Source organism: Nylanderia fulva, unplaced genomic scaffold (assembly GCF_048542155.1).
Source record: "Nylanderia fulva isolate GAGA-0341 unplaced genomic scaffold, ASM4854215v1 Scaffold150, whole genome shotgun sequence".
Taxonomy (NCBI): Eukaryota; Metazoa; Arthropoda; class Insecta; order Hymenoptera; family Formicidae; genus Nylanderia; species Nylanderia fulva.
Genome location: NW_028189731.1, coordinates 187,645 through 205,560, shown reverse-complemented (window position 1 = coordinate 205,560; position 17,916 = coordinate 187,645). Strand labels below are relative to the sequence as shown.

General features: G+C 42.2%; 3 protein-coding genes across 3 annotated transcripts; 1 reads left to right on the top strand and 2 right to left on the bottom strand.

The window, feature by feature from the left end:
• Window positions 1-4,553: 4,553 nt before the first annotated feature.
• Window positions 4,554-5,287, top strand: LOC146724074 (uncharacterized). Its single transcript, XM_085480605.1, has 2 exons — window positions 4,554-4,606; window positions 4,810-5,287. Exons 1-2 carry the CDS (start codon window positions 4,554-4,556, stop codon window positions 5,285-5,287), a joined length of 531 nt encoding a protein of 176 aa, XP_085336731.1.
• A 1,399-nt stretch (window positions 5,288-6,686) lies between these two features.
• LOC114930240 (uncharacterized) lies at window positions 6,687-7,133 on the bottom strand. Its single transcript, XM_029301987.1, has one exon. It carries the CDS (start codon window positions 7,131-7,133, stop codon window positions 6,687-6,689), a length of 447 nt encoding a protein of 148 aa, XP_029157820.1.
• A 510-nt stretch (window positions 7,134-7,643) lies between these two features.
• LOC114935817 (uncharacterized) lies at window positions 7,644-15,312 on the bottom strand. The gene is made up of 5 exons (XM_085480604.1): window positions 15,291-15,312; window positions 14,670-14,827; window positions 11,073-11,697; window positions 10,616-10,931; window positions 7,644-10,491 (listed from the first exon to the last, which is right to left on the bottom strand). The coding sequence occupies exons 1-5, from the start codon at window positions 15,310-15,312 to the stop codon at window positions 7,644-7,646; spliced, it is 3,969 nt and encodes a 1,322-aa protein (XP_085336730.1).
• Between the last annotated feature and the right edge of the window lie 2,604 nt (window positions 15,313-17,916).

Below are 17,916 nucleotides of genomic sequence, written 5' to 3'. Positions count from 1 at the left end.
TCGTATTTTGCTTGTCGCATGCCACATCATTAAAGACAAAAATTGAATTTGGACATGCCTCGCTTGGTGGAATGACGTCACTGTTATTGGAGAATGTAAAGTAGCCGATTTCGTCAATCGTGTCAATAAATTTTCCAAATAGCGATATTTCGGCTGTTTGCAGCGATTTATTAGAGTACACGTACACGTTCTCGATACGTACGCCGTGCAGATTTTCCAGCAGCTTATCAACACGTGGTTTTACAGCAGTTTAAGGGGCAGCAAACGATTCGCGCGTATAGTTGTCGGTAACATCGTACGTGTTTGCGCCACCTTCGTTCACGCTGCAGCGTATTCTGTCGTCGTAATTCATCACTGTATCCGTCAGAGTTGTCGCACGAATTTCATTTTTCTCACTCCCGATTTGAATGTCCAACGTCCGCCTATTTATAGCTGCGCGGACTCGCGCCTTGCTCAGTATTGTCTAGAGATTGCGGCGGATGTCAACGAAAATAGGCTCAGGTGTATTAAATCATGCGATAAACGCACTTTCGTCGAGCTTCATATTCCGGATATCAATTTGTGCGGCCCGGGAATTCGTTTGAAAAAGTGTTTGGCTAGAGGTGATTAAGGCGTCAACCCATTGGACGCGGCGTGTCGTAAACACGATATAGCGTACTCTCGGAGCAGCGAACTCAACGAGAGACACGCGGCGGATAAGGTACTCATCGAGAAAGCAAAACTCGTATCGTCGCGGAAAGACTCGAGTCTCGGTGAGAGAGCCGCGGCCGCAGTTGTCTGGGCAGCGATGAAAGACAAGACGAAGCTCGGCATGGGCTTGAAGAAGAGGACAAAAAAGAAGAACGAAAAAGAGGAGGATACTTTCGGCAGCGAAACGAAGTAAATTTTTATCGATTTTACCAATGCTGGGCGTGCTCGGATCCCTGGTCGGCGGAGCGGCTGCGTAGCAAAAGCGGTTGAACGACAATAAAGCCGCGCAACGTCAGTTGCAAGAGATACTACGCCACAATCGCGCCATGGAAGGCCGCGGGACTGTATCTCGCCCCTTACAAATATAGACGAGGAGCGAGAAAAAAAACGTCAAAAAAAACGTTAAAAATGCCGGCAAGGTGTAACTACAAATGTGCAATTGCTACAACTTGCAAAACGTAATGCACATTCCATATTTTAAAGTGTATTTATGCGCAATAATTTACCGATAAATGGCGCGCGAGAAAATGAGAGCGGTATAGTCAATTCTAGACAGCACAGACGGTCCTGGCACTCATTGGGTGGCTATTGCAAAAAAGGAGAAATCGCGCAATCTATTTCGACAGTTTTGGCAATCTGCGCCACCTGAGGAATTGGTGCGATATTTAAATGTGCCGAAATTGGAATACAATTACACTTCTTATCAAACGTATGATCAGAGTATCTGTGGACAATTGTGCTTGCAATTTCTCCGAGATTTCTCGCCGCGAATTTAAGACTGACATTGCATTATTTACTCAGTTTTGTCAACGTCGCTAACATTAACATTGACTGGGAAGAGTAGCGTCCTCGCGGCGACCTACTTTCCGCCCATAGATTTGAGCGACGCGGACTACGAGCTTGGTCTGACGGATTTTGAAACTTATCACACTATATCGAATGTGAATTCCTCGAATATTAAATTTTACTACGGCACAGGACGACGTGGAAATTACAATTTCCGAGGGATCGTACGAGCTGCAAGCGATACATGAATTTCTGAAACGTGAAACTTTCCCGAAACATAATGCTGTTAGCGATAAAGGTGTCGACGATGAAGATTACCCAATCGGCTCCGCGCTAATTACAATACGATGAGAAGCAAGATTCAAGTATGCCTACAGAGTAAACGTTTAGCATGCCCAACAACATTGGATTGCTGCTGGGATTCTCGAATCGTATACTGCAACCCGCGAAATGGCACAAATCGAACATGGTGATTAATATTATCAACGTGAACATTATCCGCATAAAGTGTAACGTGACCGCGGGTGCATACAGCAACGATAAACTCGTTCACACGATACACGAATTTTCACCGAGGGTACCACCAGGATATAAGGTATCAGAAACGCCGGCGCAGATCATTACCTGCCGGTCTTCGTACGAAGCATTACTGATTTAGTGTTACGCGTTGCTGACCAGGAGGGACGATTGCTTGATTTTCGAGGTGAAAAGATAACAGTAGATTGCACGTACGACGGCGGGCCACCCTCGTGCGACGGGATGCTCGTGTTGAATAAAGACACGAAAAACACAATCAGACCAGCAGCAACATCATTCGCTAATATCAAATCAACCGCAAAAGAAGAGACTCACCTCGTCAAACGTTGCGTTTTTTACAATTTTTGGGATTTGCGGTGCGCGCCATCTGAACAATGACTGAGATTTTCAACATCGAGGAAGAGCCAGTCTTTCACGATCGCATCGTCAAGATTGAGACTCACACATACAACCCGTTTGCCAACACAACATTTGGATACAGCGACGAGATAAGAATACCCATACAACAACAGGATTTATATACGTTGCCGTATAAGATTTTTCTCTACATCGAGGGTGAACTGCGGATAACTCATCCAGTAAGGGATCCAATGTGATGCTGGGAAATAATTGCGTCGCATTCATGTTTGACGAAATTCGCTATAAGCTCGATGGTGTGGAGATTGATCGCAACAGGAATGTGGGAATAACATGTCTGCTGAAAAACTATGTAACAATGTCATTCGATAGAAGCGTGATTATGCGAAATGCAGGCTGGCATAGCCCGACTACTGTGAATGGATACTTTAATTTTTGTGTGCCGCTGCATATGTTGCTGGGATTTTGCGAGGATTACAAACGCGGTGATTATTAATGCGCGTCATGAGTTGATCCTAATACGAGGCGCGCAACGACAATAATTGTCTGTATGGAGATTCTGCACTGAAGCTTGCGATCAACATATTCAAGATACAATGGCGAATGCCACACGTATTGTTGAGCGAGATTAAGAAGCTGTCGATACTGCGCGCTTTGAAAAGCGGACGGTACCTCAGCATGGTTTTCGCTCGTGGGATCTATACGAATTTCCGCTATTGCAAGCGTACGACCAAGCATTCGTGGGCCATTAGACCGCGACTCAACTGGAGAAGACGCGATATGTAATTTTTGCCCTGCAGACAGGCGGAAAAAACGTCATGTCTGAGGATAAGAGTCGATTCGACAACTGTAAATTAACCACGTGAAACTCTATCTGAACTCGGAATGTTATTTGTACGACGATATGAATCTGGATTTCGATAGAAACAGATGGTCGATTCTGTATGACACGTATGCGCGTTTTCTGCAAAAAATTATTACGGATACGAGTATCTCGAGCCAAGCCTCACCGTCTCGTTATTTCTACGTTCCGGTCCGTTTGTGATTATTGATTGTTCTCGACAAAACAAATTGGTCAAGAGCGCAACGGTGGATGTGAGATTAAAGTTTGAGTGTAAGGAGAATATACCTAATAATATCACAGCATATTGTCTCATTATGCACGATCGCGTGATCCAGTACAACCCGTTGACCAATGTTGTGCGCAAAATCATCTAAAAATGTTTACACAACTACACGTGTAAGAGAGGGGAGGAGGATACATAATCATGATAATGCGAGATGTCTGAAGAGTATCGTAATACCTCTCGACTGACTCACATCAAAGAGATCATGTCCGCACCAACGTTTGTCGACCTGCAAGGATTTATCCTAAACAAATGATTTATCGTGAAGGAAGCGGCAATCCTGAGAAGAGGATATATCCTGCCGCACTATTTCTTCGCATGCCCTGTGCCATGGAGCGTGCTTATAAAGTTGGAAAGGCGCCAGGTCTCATGGATAGTTCAGCATCATCACAGCTTGCATTGGGAGGATGGAAATGTTCCATACTGCATGGCTCAGCGCTTGATCACGGCAGCTATCATTGGCATAAATGAATAAGACGAAGAGGACGAGAAGTCCTCTCTCGTGTATGTAAAAGGACTCGAAAAGCGAAAATGGCTGGCCGAAATAGTGGACGATGCGAGCAGCAGTTTCATCATTGAAACCTTGGATGCCATATATGAAGATATGCCTGCATTAAATTAATTAGATCCCACATATACTCTACGGTGTAATAAACATGTAAAAAATTGCGCGTTACAAAATGTATTTAAATTATTTAATTGTTGGTCGGCCGCAGAATCCAGGCTTGGATTAGACGATCATCCGTTTTTTTGAATAAACATATTGTTTACATACTATTCTCTTTGTTATTTCCCTCATTAGATATTTCTAAGAAATCCCTTCTCCTAATATTTTAAAAAATTTTTTACGCAATCGTATTTCTAAGAATTTCTTTTACCCCCACTACTTTTAAATATTTGTTTTTTCCTCCAGATATATTTCTAAGAATCCCTTTCGCCTAATATTTTAAAAATGATCGTTACTCGATTATTAGTATTTTTTATACGATCAGTCTCTCGTCGACTGTTCTGACTGACGGTTCACTTTTTTTAATACCTTCGGTTCAAAGAAGCAGCATGAATTACTACATGCCGAGACATGATGAAACGTACGAGAAGAAATGCGACGAGTAAGTATAACTTTTTTATATTTTATATATTTTATATATTTTATATTTTGTATTATATACTTTTATCTTTTTTATATTTTTTACGAGTTATAATTTTTATCTAATGTTTACAGCGTTTCGCTGGAGCCTCGTGCGGTTCGTATACTTGGAAGACGATACGCATTGACGGCCACGTAATTCAAATTCTTCGAAATCGGCATCAGAGTGGATCCGCCGAGTTACGTGGAGATCGCCATAGGAGATCATCGAGGAAAACAGCTAATACTATCTCTCAAAACGTGGAAAGGACTCTACGAGCAACGTCACGCTATTCACAATTATCTGAACAATGACTCTTCCAGCAACGATGTGTATAATTTTATAAGTGTCGGGCCGCTAACAGTACGTTTTCACAAGATAAACGACACCAAGCTCATAAGTCTCGAATCGGCGGACGTGCGCATGATGATGGTCGAATCGACGTTACGTCGTATGTTCGACCTTGATTCATGCATCGAAATAATGTTCGATCGATTGACGAGGCTTATCGCAACGGTCGATATCAAATATACGCAATTCTCCAATATTGCATCCACTGTAACGAATGCGAGAGAATTGCCGAATGCGATACGCGCTAGCAACGCCTTCAACATGCACCAACTTGTCGATTGCGAGCTGGTGGCTTTAGTTTTTAATATGTAATAAAACTTTATATAATTATGTAGTAAATATATGACAAATAAATACTTATATGTATATATCATGGTGTACTTTATTTGCGCGCCACCCGTTACATACTTTGCGAGAGATAATTATCGTGTCAATGACATTGTCGTATCCAAGCCTGCTTTCAGCGAGAAAAAATCAATATTATTATCTTACGAGATAAGACGGGCCGCATTCATGCGGCGGCAGAATCGATAATTTTATCTTACATGGCGCACGCGACATTAAGAGACAGAAGACGCACGCATTCAAGAGCGGGTGGGCGGCTCGGGCCGTCGACGAGAGAGGCACGGCGAGAGAGCCGGCGAAATAAGACGCGAAGGAGAAAAGAGAGTTTCTAAAATAATTTTTAATAATTTCTTTATATTGTCTTATAATTTAAAAGGAAACAAGAGGTAAGGAGGATATTAATTTATAAAATAGAAATTTAATAAAAAATACAAATATAAAAATATAAAAATAAAATTATATAAAATGTATTAAAATAAAAATATATAAAAGTATAATAGTATTGTTTTGTTTCTCGTTGGTAAAACCTTGTATAGAAGGTTCGCACGCCAAGGCGGTAGTTTTTGTTAATGGTCACTCGCGGATTCGTTTTAATATACTTTTATTCAAATCACAAATTATAACAAGAGTGTTAGAAACGAGGCGGACGATATTTCAACAAAAGGTGGATTGATCTATCTCGTCTCGTGGCTGGACGCTCAATAATGATCCGAGACACGTAGCCAAGGCGCGAAGCGAGAATTTTGGGGATTTGCGCAGGCGATTTGCGTCGAGCGAAGGAAAAGACAGGCGAGTAACACGTGGATCACATGTGTTTTTGACGTGTTGTCCCGCGTTGGCGCGAATAATTACTGAGATGTCGAACGATAATAAACGGAGAATTGAACGACCTATACTTTAGGATCAGGCTTATTTCTGAACATACCGCCCGCCTCGAATGTAGGCATTCGAAAAAGTACAAATGGTTTAACAATAATAAAAGACATAATGGAATAAACACTGTACAAAGAATATCAGTATCTCGTAGATACTTCAATAACAAAGAACGGGGTGTTAGCGCATATTAAGACGAGATTCCGCCCGCCATAACGGAATCTTTTACTTCTTCGGTATTAATCGCAACAGGCAAGAAGCATAGTTTCACGATCGGTCGTTTATATTCAGAACGGGAGGTTTTGACCGTGACAACGCGCGTCAGGCCATCTTCTCCTGGATGACAGGCGACAATTCGTCCAAGGTCCCAATGGCTGGGCGGAGCCAAGGGATTACGCACTAGGACTATTTGGCCAACTTTGGCAAGTCGCTGGATAACGCGCCATTTTGGGCGTTGTTGAAGAGAATGCAAGTAATCGCTTGACCAGGACCGCTAAAACTCTTCCGTCAGACGTTGAATCATTTGCCAACGCGACAATCGATTCTCGTTAAATTCAAGCACGCTTGGTTCGGTGGGAGCGAGAAGAGAGGTACCAATCAAGAAATGACCAGGCGTTAACGCGTGATAATCGTCAGGATTATCGGAGACGGGAGCGATCGGACGAGAGTTTAAGCAAGCTTCAATGCGACAAAGAAACGTAGTCATTTCTTCAAAAGTTAATGTATGGAGGCCGATGCAACGCTTTATGTGGTATTTGACGCTCTTGACACCGGCTTCCCACAGTCCGCCGAAATGTGGTGCGGCCGGGGGTAGGAACTGCCACGCGGTTCCATCGCTAGCGAGACGATTACGAAAGCTTGGATCGCGAATTGCTTTCGCGTGAGCTTCGGATAATTCTCGATTAGCGCCATGAAATGTTGTACCGTTGTCTGAGTACATGGACTACGGTAGTCCTCGGCGGGAGACAAATCGCTGGTACGCTGCAATAAAGGTCGGCGAGCTGTAATCGGAAACAAGTTCTAAATGCATAGCCTTGGTCGTTAAACATATGAACAGCGCAATGTAAGCCTTTTGCGATTTGTGTCCTCGGCCGGGCGCGGTTCGGACAGTGATTGGTCCAGCGTAATCAACGCCAGTATGTATAAATGCGCGAGCAGCACGGTTAACTCTCGCCTCCGGTAGATCGCCCATGAGTTCGACAGGTTTTTTAGCGCGCTCACGAGTGCATTGTACGCACTGATACAGAACAGCACGAACGGTAGCGCGAGATCGGAGGATCCAAAATTCATTACGTAATGAAGCGAGTGTTAATTGGGGACCAGCATGTAACGTTCTGAGATGATGATGCTGAATAATAAAAACTAGCAATGGATGTGCTCGTAATACGAGCGGATTCTTCGTCGTTTCTGAAAGGCAAGCATGACGGAGCCGTCCTCTGATGCGAAGAAGTCAGTCAGCGTCCAAATAAGGATTGAGTGTGGATAAGGAACTAGTTTTTTGTAACGGAAGTTGCCGTTGTAAAGTCGAGATTTCAACGGAAAACATCTCGGATTGCATAACTCGGAGCCAGTAATGTTTGGCTTTCTGGATCTCTTCGGGATGGAGGATCGCTTGTGAAGACGATGCGCTTTTAGAGGATCGGAGTCGATAAAGAAAACGGTAAAGATAAGCGGTAATTCGGAGCAATCGAGGCCACGAAGAATAACGTGATGCGAGATCCCAACTAGGGGTTACATGTAAAGAATGAATAGGTGGTTGAGAACGCTGTTCAAGGGCGGTCTCGGCTGGTATCGAGAGCTCGCAAGTCGGCCAGGATTCTGGAGATTGGCAAAGCCATGAAGGACCTGACCACCATAAATTATAATTTGCGAGAGCATGGGGAGCTAAACCGCGAGAAGCACAATCGGCAGGATTGTCCTGCGTTGGAACATGACGCCAAGAAACTTCAGGCAGCAAGGACTGAATGATCGAAACGCGATTGGCAACGAAAGTTTTCCATCGAAATGGAGACTGACTTAGCCAAGCGAGTGTGATGGTTGAGTCGGTCCAACAGTGACATTCGATACTCGGAAGTTGAAGAGCGGACCGCACATAATTAACTAACCGAGCGAGAAGGAGCGCCGCCGACAATTCCAATCGGGGAACGCTTATCGTCTTGAGGGGAGCCACTTTCGATTTTGCGATGAGAAGAGAGATGTTAATTGAGCCGTCGACATTAACAACGCGAAGGTAAACAACGGCTGCGAAAGCCATAGTTGAGGCATCGGAAAAGCCATGGAGTGCGCTGTGCAGAGTATGAGATCCGTGCGTCGTCCAACGCGGAATACTGAGCGTCTCGAGATGCGGTAGTTGGTGATGATAAGTTGCCCAGTGGTCGAAATGTTCACCCGGAATGTCGTCGTCCCACTGACATTGGATCGACCACAATCGTTGCATAAAGATCTTTGCACCGATGATGACGGGAGCGGCCCATCCCATCGGATCGAAAAACCCAGCGATTGTCGAGAGAATAGCTCTTTTCGTTTTTCCCGGCGAAGACGGGAGAGATACGCGAAGTTGAAACGCATCGAGCTTTGGATTCCAACTAACTCCTAACACTTTAAGGTGTTCATCGTCTTGGAGGACTTTGTGAGTGGCTAGTCCATGATCGGCAGGATCGAGATCTGACAAAAGATCTGGAGAATTACTTGCCCACTTTCGTAGGCGAAAGCCTCCTTTAGCGAGAAGCGCGATTAATTGGTCTCGTGTTTGCCGTGCAAGGATATGATCGTCGGCTCCGAACGCGCAATCATCAACGTATGTTTGATGACGTAGAACAGGGACGGCCAACGGAAATTGAGCACCGTCATCTTCAGCGAGTTGGTCTAGCACTCGAAGAGCGAGATACGGAGCGGCGGCAGTGCCGTACGTCACGGTAAGAAGACGGTAGTCGCGAACAGGTTCGCTGGGAGAAGAGCGCCATAGAATGCTCTGGTAATCAGTATCGCGGAAGTCAACTAAAATTTGACGATACATTTTGGCGATATCGGCGGTAAATACGTAACGATATTGGCGCCACTGCATTATGACAGCGGCCAAATCCTTTTGAAGTTTAGGTCCGATAAACATATTATCGTTTAACGAGGTTCCGTTAGTGATACGGCAGGATGCATTAAAAACAACCCGCAGTCGAGTAGTTGCACTACTGTCACGTAAGACAGCATGATGCGGTATGTAATAACTTTGATCCGGTTGTACAATTTCTGTCGGTGGAATTTTGATCATATGACCAAGGTTTTCGTATTCCGTGAGAAAGTCGTGGTATTCTGAAGCGATAGATGGATTGCGTTTGAAACGTCGCTCTAAGCGATAGAGGCTCGATTTGGCAATGAAGCAAGATTCTCCTAACGAGAGTGGTGGTCCGGTTTTAAACGGTAATCTAACAATATAGCGTCCTTGAGGAGTGCGGGAATGGGTAGCGAGTAAGTGCTCTTCACACTTGCGCTCGTCAGGGCTATGGTGTTGGGTCTGAGGGACCTCTTCAGTCTCCCAGAAACGACGAAGGTCGAAATCTAAGGCTTCAAGGACGACTCCGTGATGCGCGGTCTCCGAAATCGAAAGATTGGTCGGGGACGAAGCGATTGGCCCGGACAAAATCCAACCGAGAGTAGTATTTTGCGCGGTGGGCTCCGTTTCGGAACCTTGTCGAACACCATCGAGTACGAGCATGCCGTATAAATCCGCTCCGATTATTATATCAATCGGGTCGGTACTCATGGGGTCACTATCCGCTAATTGGAGTCCGTCGACATGGTTCCACGTACCCGTCGTGCTTATTCGATTCGGTACATATTTTGTCAACGATCGAAGAATGAGTGCGGTCGTTGAATAAGCGGGTTCGTCGCGATTCGCCGGCGTAATTGTAAGATGAGCGGCGTGACGGACAACGGATTGCATCTCGCTGATGCCGGTGACGAACATTGAACGATTTATTTTAGAGAGTCGTAAACGTTGCGCGAGCGATTCGGTAATAAACGTAGAAACGGAACCTTGATCCAGAAGTGCGCGTGCAGTTATAAAACGTCCAACAGGCGAATAGACTCTCACCCGGGCAGTCGCAAGCAAAATATTAGAATTAGGCGCGACGGTTTTCGATAGTAAATGCGACATGACTTCGTTTACATTTGCGCTTGTTGCTGGCGGTGACTCCGTTTGCACCGGCGGAGTCGAGTTATCGAAATGTAATAACGTGTGATGACGTTTATTACACTGGCGGCATACGCGCGAATTCGAACAATCTTTGACGGAATGCTTACTACTAAAACAGTTTAAACATCGTTTTTCGCTGCTTAATAAAATCGAAACGTTGAGAGGGTGTTTGCTTTAAAAATGTCGAACATTGGTATAATAAGTGATTGGCCTTGCACAACGGACATGCGAACGAAACGGTGGACGCGGTATGCGACACAAGAATTTTTCCTTTAGAGGTAGATGATGGTTTTTCTTTAGAAAGTGGTACGATCGCCTCGAGAGCGCGAATTCGAGACTCAAGAAATTGATCGAGCTCATTATAACGCTGATATTCCACCGTATCGCTGAGCTTGAGTTCCCAAGCTTTACGCGAGTATTTATCGAGTTTTTGTACGACGAGCAAAACAAGCAAATCATCCCAATGTTCGACAGGACGGTTGAGATTTCTAAGCGCTTGGATTGCTTTGTTTGTTTGGTCGCGAAGCTGACGAAGGTCATGAGCGGTTTCTGTGGTCAGTAACGGCAAATTTAACAGCGATTGTAAATGCGTTGTAACAAGACGACGTTTGTTGTCGTACCGAGAGACTAGAATTCTCCACGCGACGTCGAAATTATTATTGGTTACCGCGAGGTGGTCAAGCGCGTTACTTGCATCCCCTTTTACACATGAGCACAAATAATGTAAGCGATCGACATTTGATAAACTATGATCATTATGAATCATCGATTGGAATTTATCGCGAAAGCTTTCCCACTTGTCGATGCTCCCGTCGAAGGTCGGTAGGTTGATCCTCGGAAGATGCGACGCGGGTCGGAAAACATCATGCAAGCCACTTACGTTTTGTGATGATGTAGCGGGAGGGATGCGGGATTCGTAGCTCTCTAATACCTCAGCCATGTAGTCGGCAGCCTCGTTGTAGCAGTCCTCACATTCCAGAAACGAATTCTTTGTGAAGTAGGTATGCGATGCTTTGTCGTCATCGTCCGCATGAAGCCCGATTCGACTGTCGAGCTCCTGGCAAGTGGCAAAGGCTTCCTTCAAGGTGACGAGACGTTGACGTGTCACCGCAGGTGTCATTTTGGCTTGCCCCAGCTTCTTGTAATTGATGAGCGCCCGTGATACGAAACTCATCTTCTGTGTTTGCAGAGCCAAAAGCTCTTCGAAAGATGTCGAGGTGTTCATATCGACGATCGTGATTCGGAATGCCAATAATTGTCCTTGGCGACGATCCGGCTCGAAGGACCAAAATGTTTTGTTTCTCGTTGGTAAAACCTTGTATAGAAGGTTCGCACGCCAAGGCGGTAGTTTTTGTTAATGGTCACTCGCGGATTCGTTTTAATATACTTTTATTCAAATCACAAATTATAACAAGAGTGTTAGAAACGAGGCGGACGATATTTCAACAAAAGGTGGATTGATCTATCTCGTCTCGTGGCTGGACGCTCAATAATGATCCGAGACACGTAGCCAAGGCGCGAAGCGAGAATTTTGGGGATTTGCGCAGGCAATTCGCGTCGAGCGAAGGAAAAGACAGGCGAGTAACACGTAGATCACATGTGTTTTTGACGTGTTGTCCCGCGTTGGCGCGAATAATTACTGAGATGTCGAATGATAATAAACGGAGAATTGAACGACTTATACTTTAGGATCAGGCTTATTCCTGAACAAGTATAAAATAAAATTAATACAAATAAAATAAAATTATATAAAATTAATACAAATAAAAAAAGGTTGGAGGCGACAGAGAGAGAGAGAGAGAGAGAGAGAGAGAGAGAGAGAGAGAGAGAGAGAGAGAGAGAGAGAGATTTCTTTATATTGTCTTATAATTTAAAAGGGAACAAGAGGTAAGGAGGATATTAATTTATAAAATAGAAATATAATAAAAGATACAAATATACAAAATAAAATAACATAAAATTATATAAAATGTATTAAAATAAAAATAAAATTAATACAAATAAAAAAAAAGATCGGAGGCGAGAAAGAAGACGCACGTATTCGAGAGAGAAGACGGGCCGCAGCGGCGGCGGCGCGAGAGTAAGAGAGATGCACACATTCGAGAGAGAAGGAGGTAGCGCGCAGTCAAAGCAAGAGAAAGAGGCAACGCGCGGCGGTATACGCGCTCTCCCGTCAGAGCGAGAGAGGGATCCAAGCTTGGATGTGGCGGCTCGGGATCCACGCCTGGATTAAGCGGCGAGAGATGCTGCGGCGAGAGATGCTGTGGCGAGAGATGCTGTGGCGAGAGAGTCGACGGCGAGAGAGGTACGGCGGGAGAGGGATGCGAAGGAGAGGAGGGGAAACATTTTTTTTTAAATTTACTAAAATATATTTTTTATTCAATATTTTTTTATTCATTATTTTTTTTAAACATATTTTTTGTACATTTTTTTAATTATTTTTGTACATTATTTTTTGTACATTATTTTTTTCATTATTTTTTTTATTATTTTTTGTACATTATTTTTTTTGTACATTTTTTGTACATTATTTTTGTACATTATTTTTTTTATTATTTTTTATAAGGATATCGAGGGAGGGAAACATTTTTAAATTAATAAAATTTTTGTATATTAATAATATATATATTTTATTCCTAATTATTACATTACCGCCGGCATTGGCATTACCCGAGGTGTACCACGTGGAGGTTGCCGGTCGGATTTACACCTCATATGCATGTGTATGTGCGTGTGTGTGTGTTCGTGTGTATTTGTACATGTGTTACCGTAGAGATAAGGACCCCACGGTTCGTCACTTCCGTAGTATTTATCGACTCCAAACCCTCTCTACTGTGTGTATAAATAAAAAATAAAAAATAATATATGTAAAATATAAAAAAATATAAAAATATAAAAATATAAAATATAAACTCAGAAATAAATATTTTTATCGGCTCTCAATATAAATAATATAAGTATGCTGTCTTCTAAGCTGGGCAATAGAGCCAAGGAAACGAAACGAAAAATTAATTAAACGGAACTGTATCTCAATTTGAGATCCCAAAGTTCCACATATAAATTAATTTCGAAACTTACATATGGAGAAATAAGCGAGAAAACTATAGGTCCGAAAAGTCGCTGAAGCGGGAATCGAATCCGCGTCTTTCACTTTCCGGGCGACTGCTCTTACCAACTAAGCTATTCAGACCCTTTCGATCCTATATTTTTCATTTGCCTTTTTAGTAGATGTTAGTAAATACCGCCGTGATTAGCCCAAGGCGTGAATAAACTCAGAAATAAATATTTTTATCGGCTCTCAATATAAATAATATAAGTATGCTGTCTTCTAAGCTGGGCAATAGAGCCAAGGAAACGAAACGAAAAATTAATTAATTGGTAAGAGCAGTCGCCCGGAAAGTGAAAGACGCGGGTTCGATTCCCGCTTCAGCGACTTTTCGGACCTATATTTTTCTCGCTTATTTCTCCATATGTAAATTTCGAAATTAATTTATATGTGGAACTTTGGGATCTCAAATTGAGATACAGTTCCGTTTAATTAATTTTTCGTTTCGTTTCCTTGGCTCTATTGCCCAGCTTAGAAGACAGCATACTTATATAAAATATAAAATATAAAATATAAAAAAATATAAAAATATAAAAATATAAAAAATATAAAAAAATATAAAATAATTCTTATGTATGGTGACGGCGAGAGTGAGCGGAGAGAGCCGACGAGAGAGAGAGAGAGAGCCAGCGCGTTGCATCCATGCATGGATCCGACGACTGCGAGAGAGGGGGTCGCATCACCCATCGCTATCATCAGACTCGGCATCTGTGCATAAAAATATAATAAATTTTTTATTACTCGAATTTTTGACATATTATATATATATATATACTCACGTCCTTGACAGGTGGGACATGCGTTGGCCAGGTAGAATATGTATAATCTCCCCGGCAATCGGTGCAACGCAGATGTGGTGCATCAATGTACCGCGCCGTCATGTGGCTCTCGATGGTCGTGATCGAAATGAATCTGCCCCTGTTTCTCATGAAACAGGGCATACAGATTCGCACTGACCCCCATGGTGTGACGTATGCCATGACATACGACGTTACAGTGCATACCCTCGTGTGTTCGTCGAGGGATGCAACTGCTCGTATGCCAAACATGTGCGAGCGGCACGACTCCCGAACAGCGTTTTCGCTATCGTACCCATCATCGTGCAAATCTTCTTCCTCTTCTTCTTCTTCTTCTTCTTCTTTATCATCATCATCATCGTCATCATCATCAACGATGGGTACGATATCGACCTCCATCTCTTCAATATCGTCTAAGACAATATTCACCTCCCTGTCATAGTCGGGGTCGTACATCGCAACATCGCTGTCGCTGTCGCTGTCGTCGGAGATTGTTATCACCCCCATCTCGTCGGAGATTGTTATCACCTTCATCTCATCGTCTGAGATCGTGATTATCTCATTGTCGCTCTCAATATGTTCTGCGTTCTCCGTTTTTATTGCAAAAACAATTCACTATGCTCACTACTATGCTCGCAGATGTCACCGTACTATGACCCGGCAGTGGCAGCGGTCCTCATTATATACTCTGATCATCCCTTTGTTCGTGAATCCTCCAAAAGATTTGCTATTATCTCCGAAAGATGATCTTCGCCGAAACAAAAATAGCGGCTGTTGATAGTATTACAAACATTCTGCACCCCGAATGAAGAGAGCGTGCGCTCGCCAGTGGTACTATGACCCGGCAGCTGCATCGGTCCTCATTATATATCCCGATCATCTCTTTGTTCGTGCGATGATGCAATTGTTAATTCGCGAGAAATATTTGCGATATCTTATCTTGGATTCGAAATCTTAGATATTGCTGATAATTCTTAGAAATACATAGATAAAGTCGCCCGTTACCTTTCATTTCATCCGAGTCCATGTCGCAACCTGTGAAGCCTGCGTTCGCCCCCGCTGATATTTCTTAGAAATATACATATCAACCCGCTTGATTGTCGGCGCTCGATCCAAGCTTGAATCGGCGGCAGCCATTCGTAGAATTTTTATCTTATCTTCGGAGAAAATTTAGATGAAGAAACGCAACCCCCTTAGTAATAGATATCTGAATGTCGGCGTTCGATCCATGCGGCAGCTCTTCGTAGAATTTATCTTATCTTGGGGTAATAAATATCTATTTGTCGGCGCTCGATTCATGCGGCAGCTCTTCTTAGAATTTATCTTATCTGCAAACTTAGATACCTTACAAAGACGCCGCTTATCTTGGATTTTCTACGAAAACTTAGCTTATCTTATCTGCAAACTTTGATACCTTACAAAGACGCCGCTTATCTTATTTTAGATTTTCTACGAAAACTTAGATATCGCACAAGCTTATCTTATTTTGTTTATGAAAACTTAGATATAGCTCAAAGACGCCGCTTATCTTGTTTATGAAAACTTAGCTTATCTTATCTTGTAACAGATATCCGCTTATCTTGTTTATAAACATATTAGGTAACATGATTCCCCTTATCAGGTAACCTGAGCTGATAAGATAAGCTTATTTGCTGATAAGAACCCCTCCCCCGCGTGACGTCACTCCCCTCGTCCCCGATTCCCTCCCGCCCCCCCCCCCCTCATTGCCCCTGAGTTAGAACTCCCCTAGTATACCTACTAGGATTCAATCAAGATATCTCCCTTGACCAGTAAATCAGGAAGTCTATACTTATAAGTGATTGCATGATACGGTCGCTCAAACTCAGTATGTATCAGTAATGGTGGTTGTCATACACGATGACTTGTTTAGCAACATATGTAACGAGACAAAAAACTGACTTTATATATTTATTATCTTGACATTGTTAATTACCGTCTATAATGTTTTAATATCACAATTCAATTTATAATTAAAATATTTGTATTGCGCTGAAGAAGGCTTAAAATGTCAGCCGAAACGTTCGCATAAATGTTTATGTCTTATGTATTTATTATTTTGTTTAAATGAATTTTATTAATATCATCTGACAACTGTATTATGTTTAATAGCTCTTATAGTCCTTCTTTGTTTACAATTGTTAAAATATAGTGGTTGTGGATGGCAAAATCATAATAGAAAGAAAGACAGTTTTGCGGAAACAAACACGTATAAAATAATGAAAGGTATATGCATTTTATTATAATAAATTTTATACGATTTTAAAATAACACAAGATATGTGAAATGCATTTGTATATATAGTTTTAAAACCACTCATTTTTTTATCAGATACATTAAAACAACTATTCCCGAATAGTTGTAAAAAAGAAATTCTGTCAAGAACAAGTTGTTGGTTCTCCGGAGCTCCGAACAGAGATGGTGGTAGAAAAAACAGAATTCATAAATAAAGCATTAATTTGAGTTTTTTTTTTACTTTATTATTTTTCTGAATATATTCCTGATCAAATTTAGATCAACAACATCTGTTAATTGTGACTTTTATTATTTCATTTCCCGGTGCAGTTCTGCACTGGTATCGATGTACATCAAGTATATTTTAAAGAAAATAAAAATGTTTAAATGTTTAATTTTAATTACCGAATCTCCGACTCCCGCGCGCGTGTTGCAAAAACGCCCGAATTAAGTTGCGATCGGTAAAAGGCTTTTAAGCGCGCAATACTCTGGGCCAGTTATATACCCAATACTGGACCAGTTTCATATCCAATGCTGGGCCAATTGTATACCCAATACTAGACCAGTTTCATATCCAATGAGCCAATTGTATACCCAATACTGGCCCATCTGTTCTTGCCAATTGTGAACCAGTACTGGCATGGGGTTACACTCCAGTGTTAAATCTGCACTGGCACAATACTGGCGGCCAGTACTACGCCAGTACCGCCACGCCGGTGCAGGCGCAACGTTGGGTCGTTTTAACATTTCTACGTGGGATGTTCCATCTATGCGTAGATGCCGAAAAAAATACATATAATTGCTGAACAATACTAAAATAATTTCTCATACAAGGTACAATATTTATTGCTTCTATCCCAACTAAATTTAAAGAATGTGCTGCACAGCGTACATAATCAGCAAATTTATTTATCTTTTTCAAACGTGTTTGCAGTCCATTATATTTTTCGCTCATATTTGCAGCGTTATCATAGGACTGGCCACGACAATAGGAAGTCCAATTTTTTCTAAAAAACTTTTTAAAGTATTAAATAAAGACAAACCCGTATGACTATGAATAGGTAAAAGCGATAAAAATCTTTAATAAATTTTCCCTTTTGTACAGTATCTTACAATTATAGCAAGTTGGTCTGTATGTGCGAAATCTGGTGTCGAATCAGTAATGACTAAATAATATTTAGTGTCTTCTTCATTAATATTATTAACAATCTCTCTTAGAACTCGTTTTCCCATTATTTAAATTATTTTTTCATAAGTTTTTGACAGATAACTTAAAATTTTACTTTTCTAAGATTGACATTTTACGATGTGCTCTTGTAAAAAAGGATCAAATTCTGCAATTAATTCTACGAGTCCTATAAAATTACCATTGTGTGGA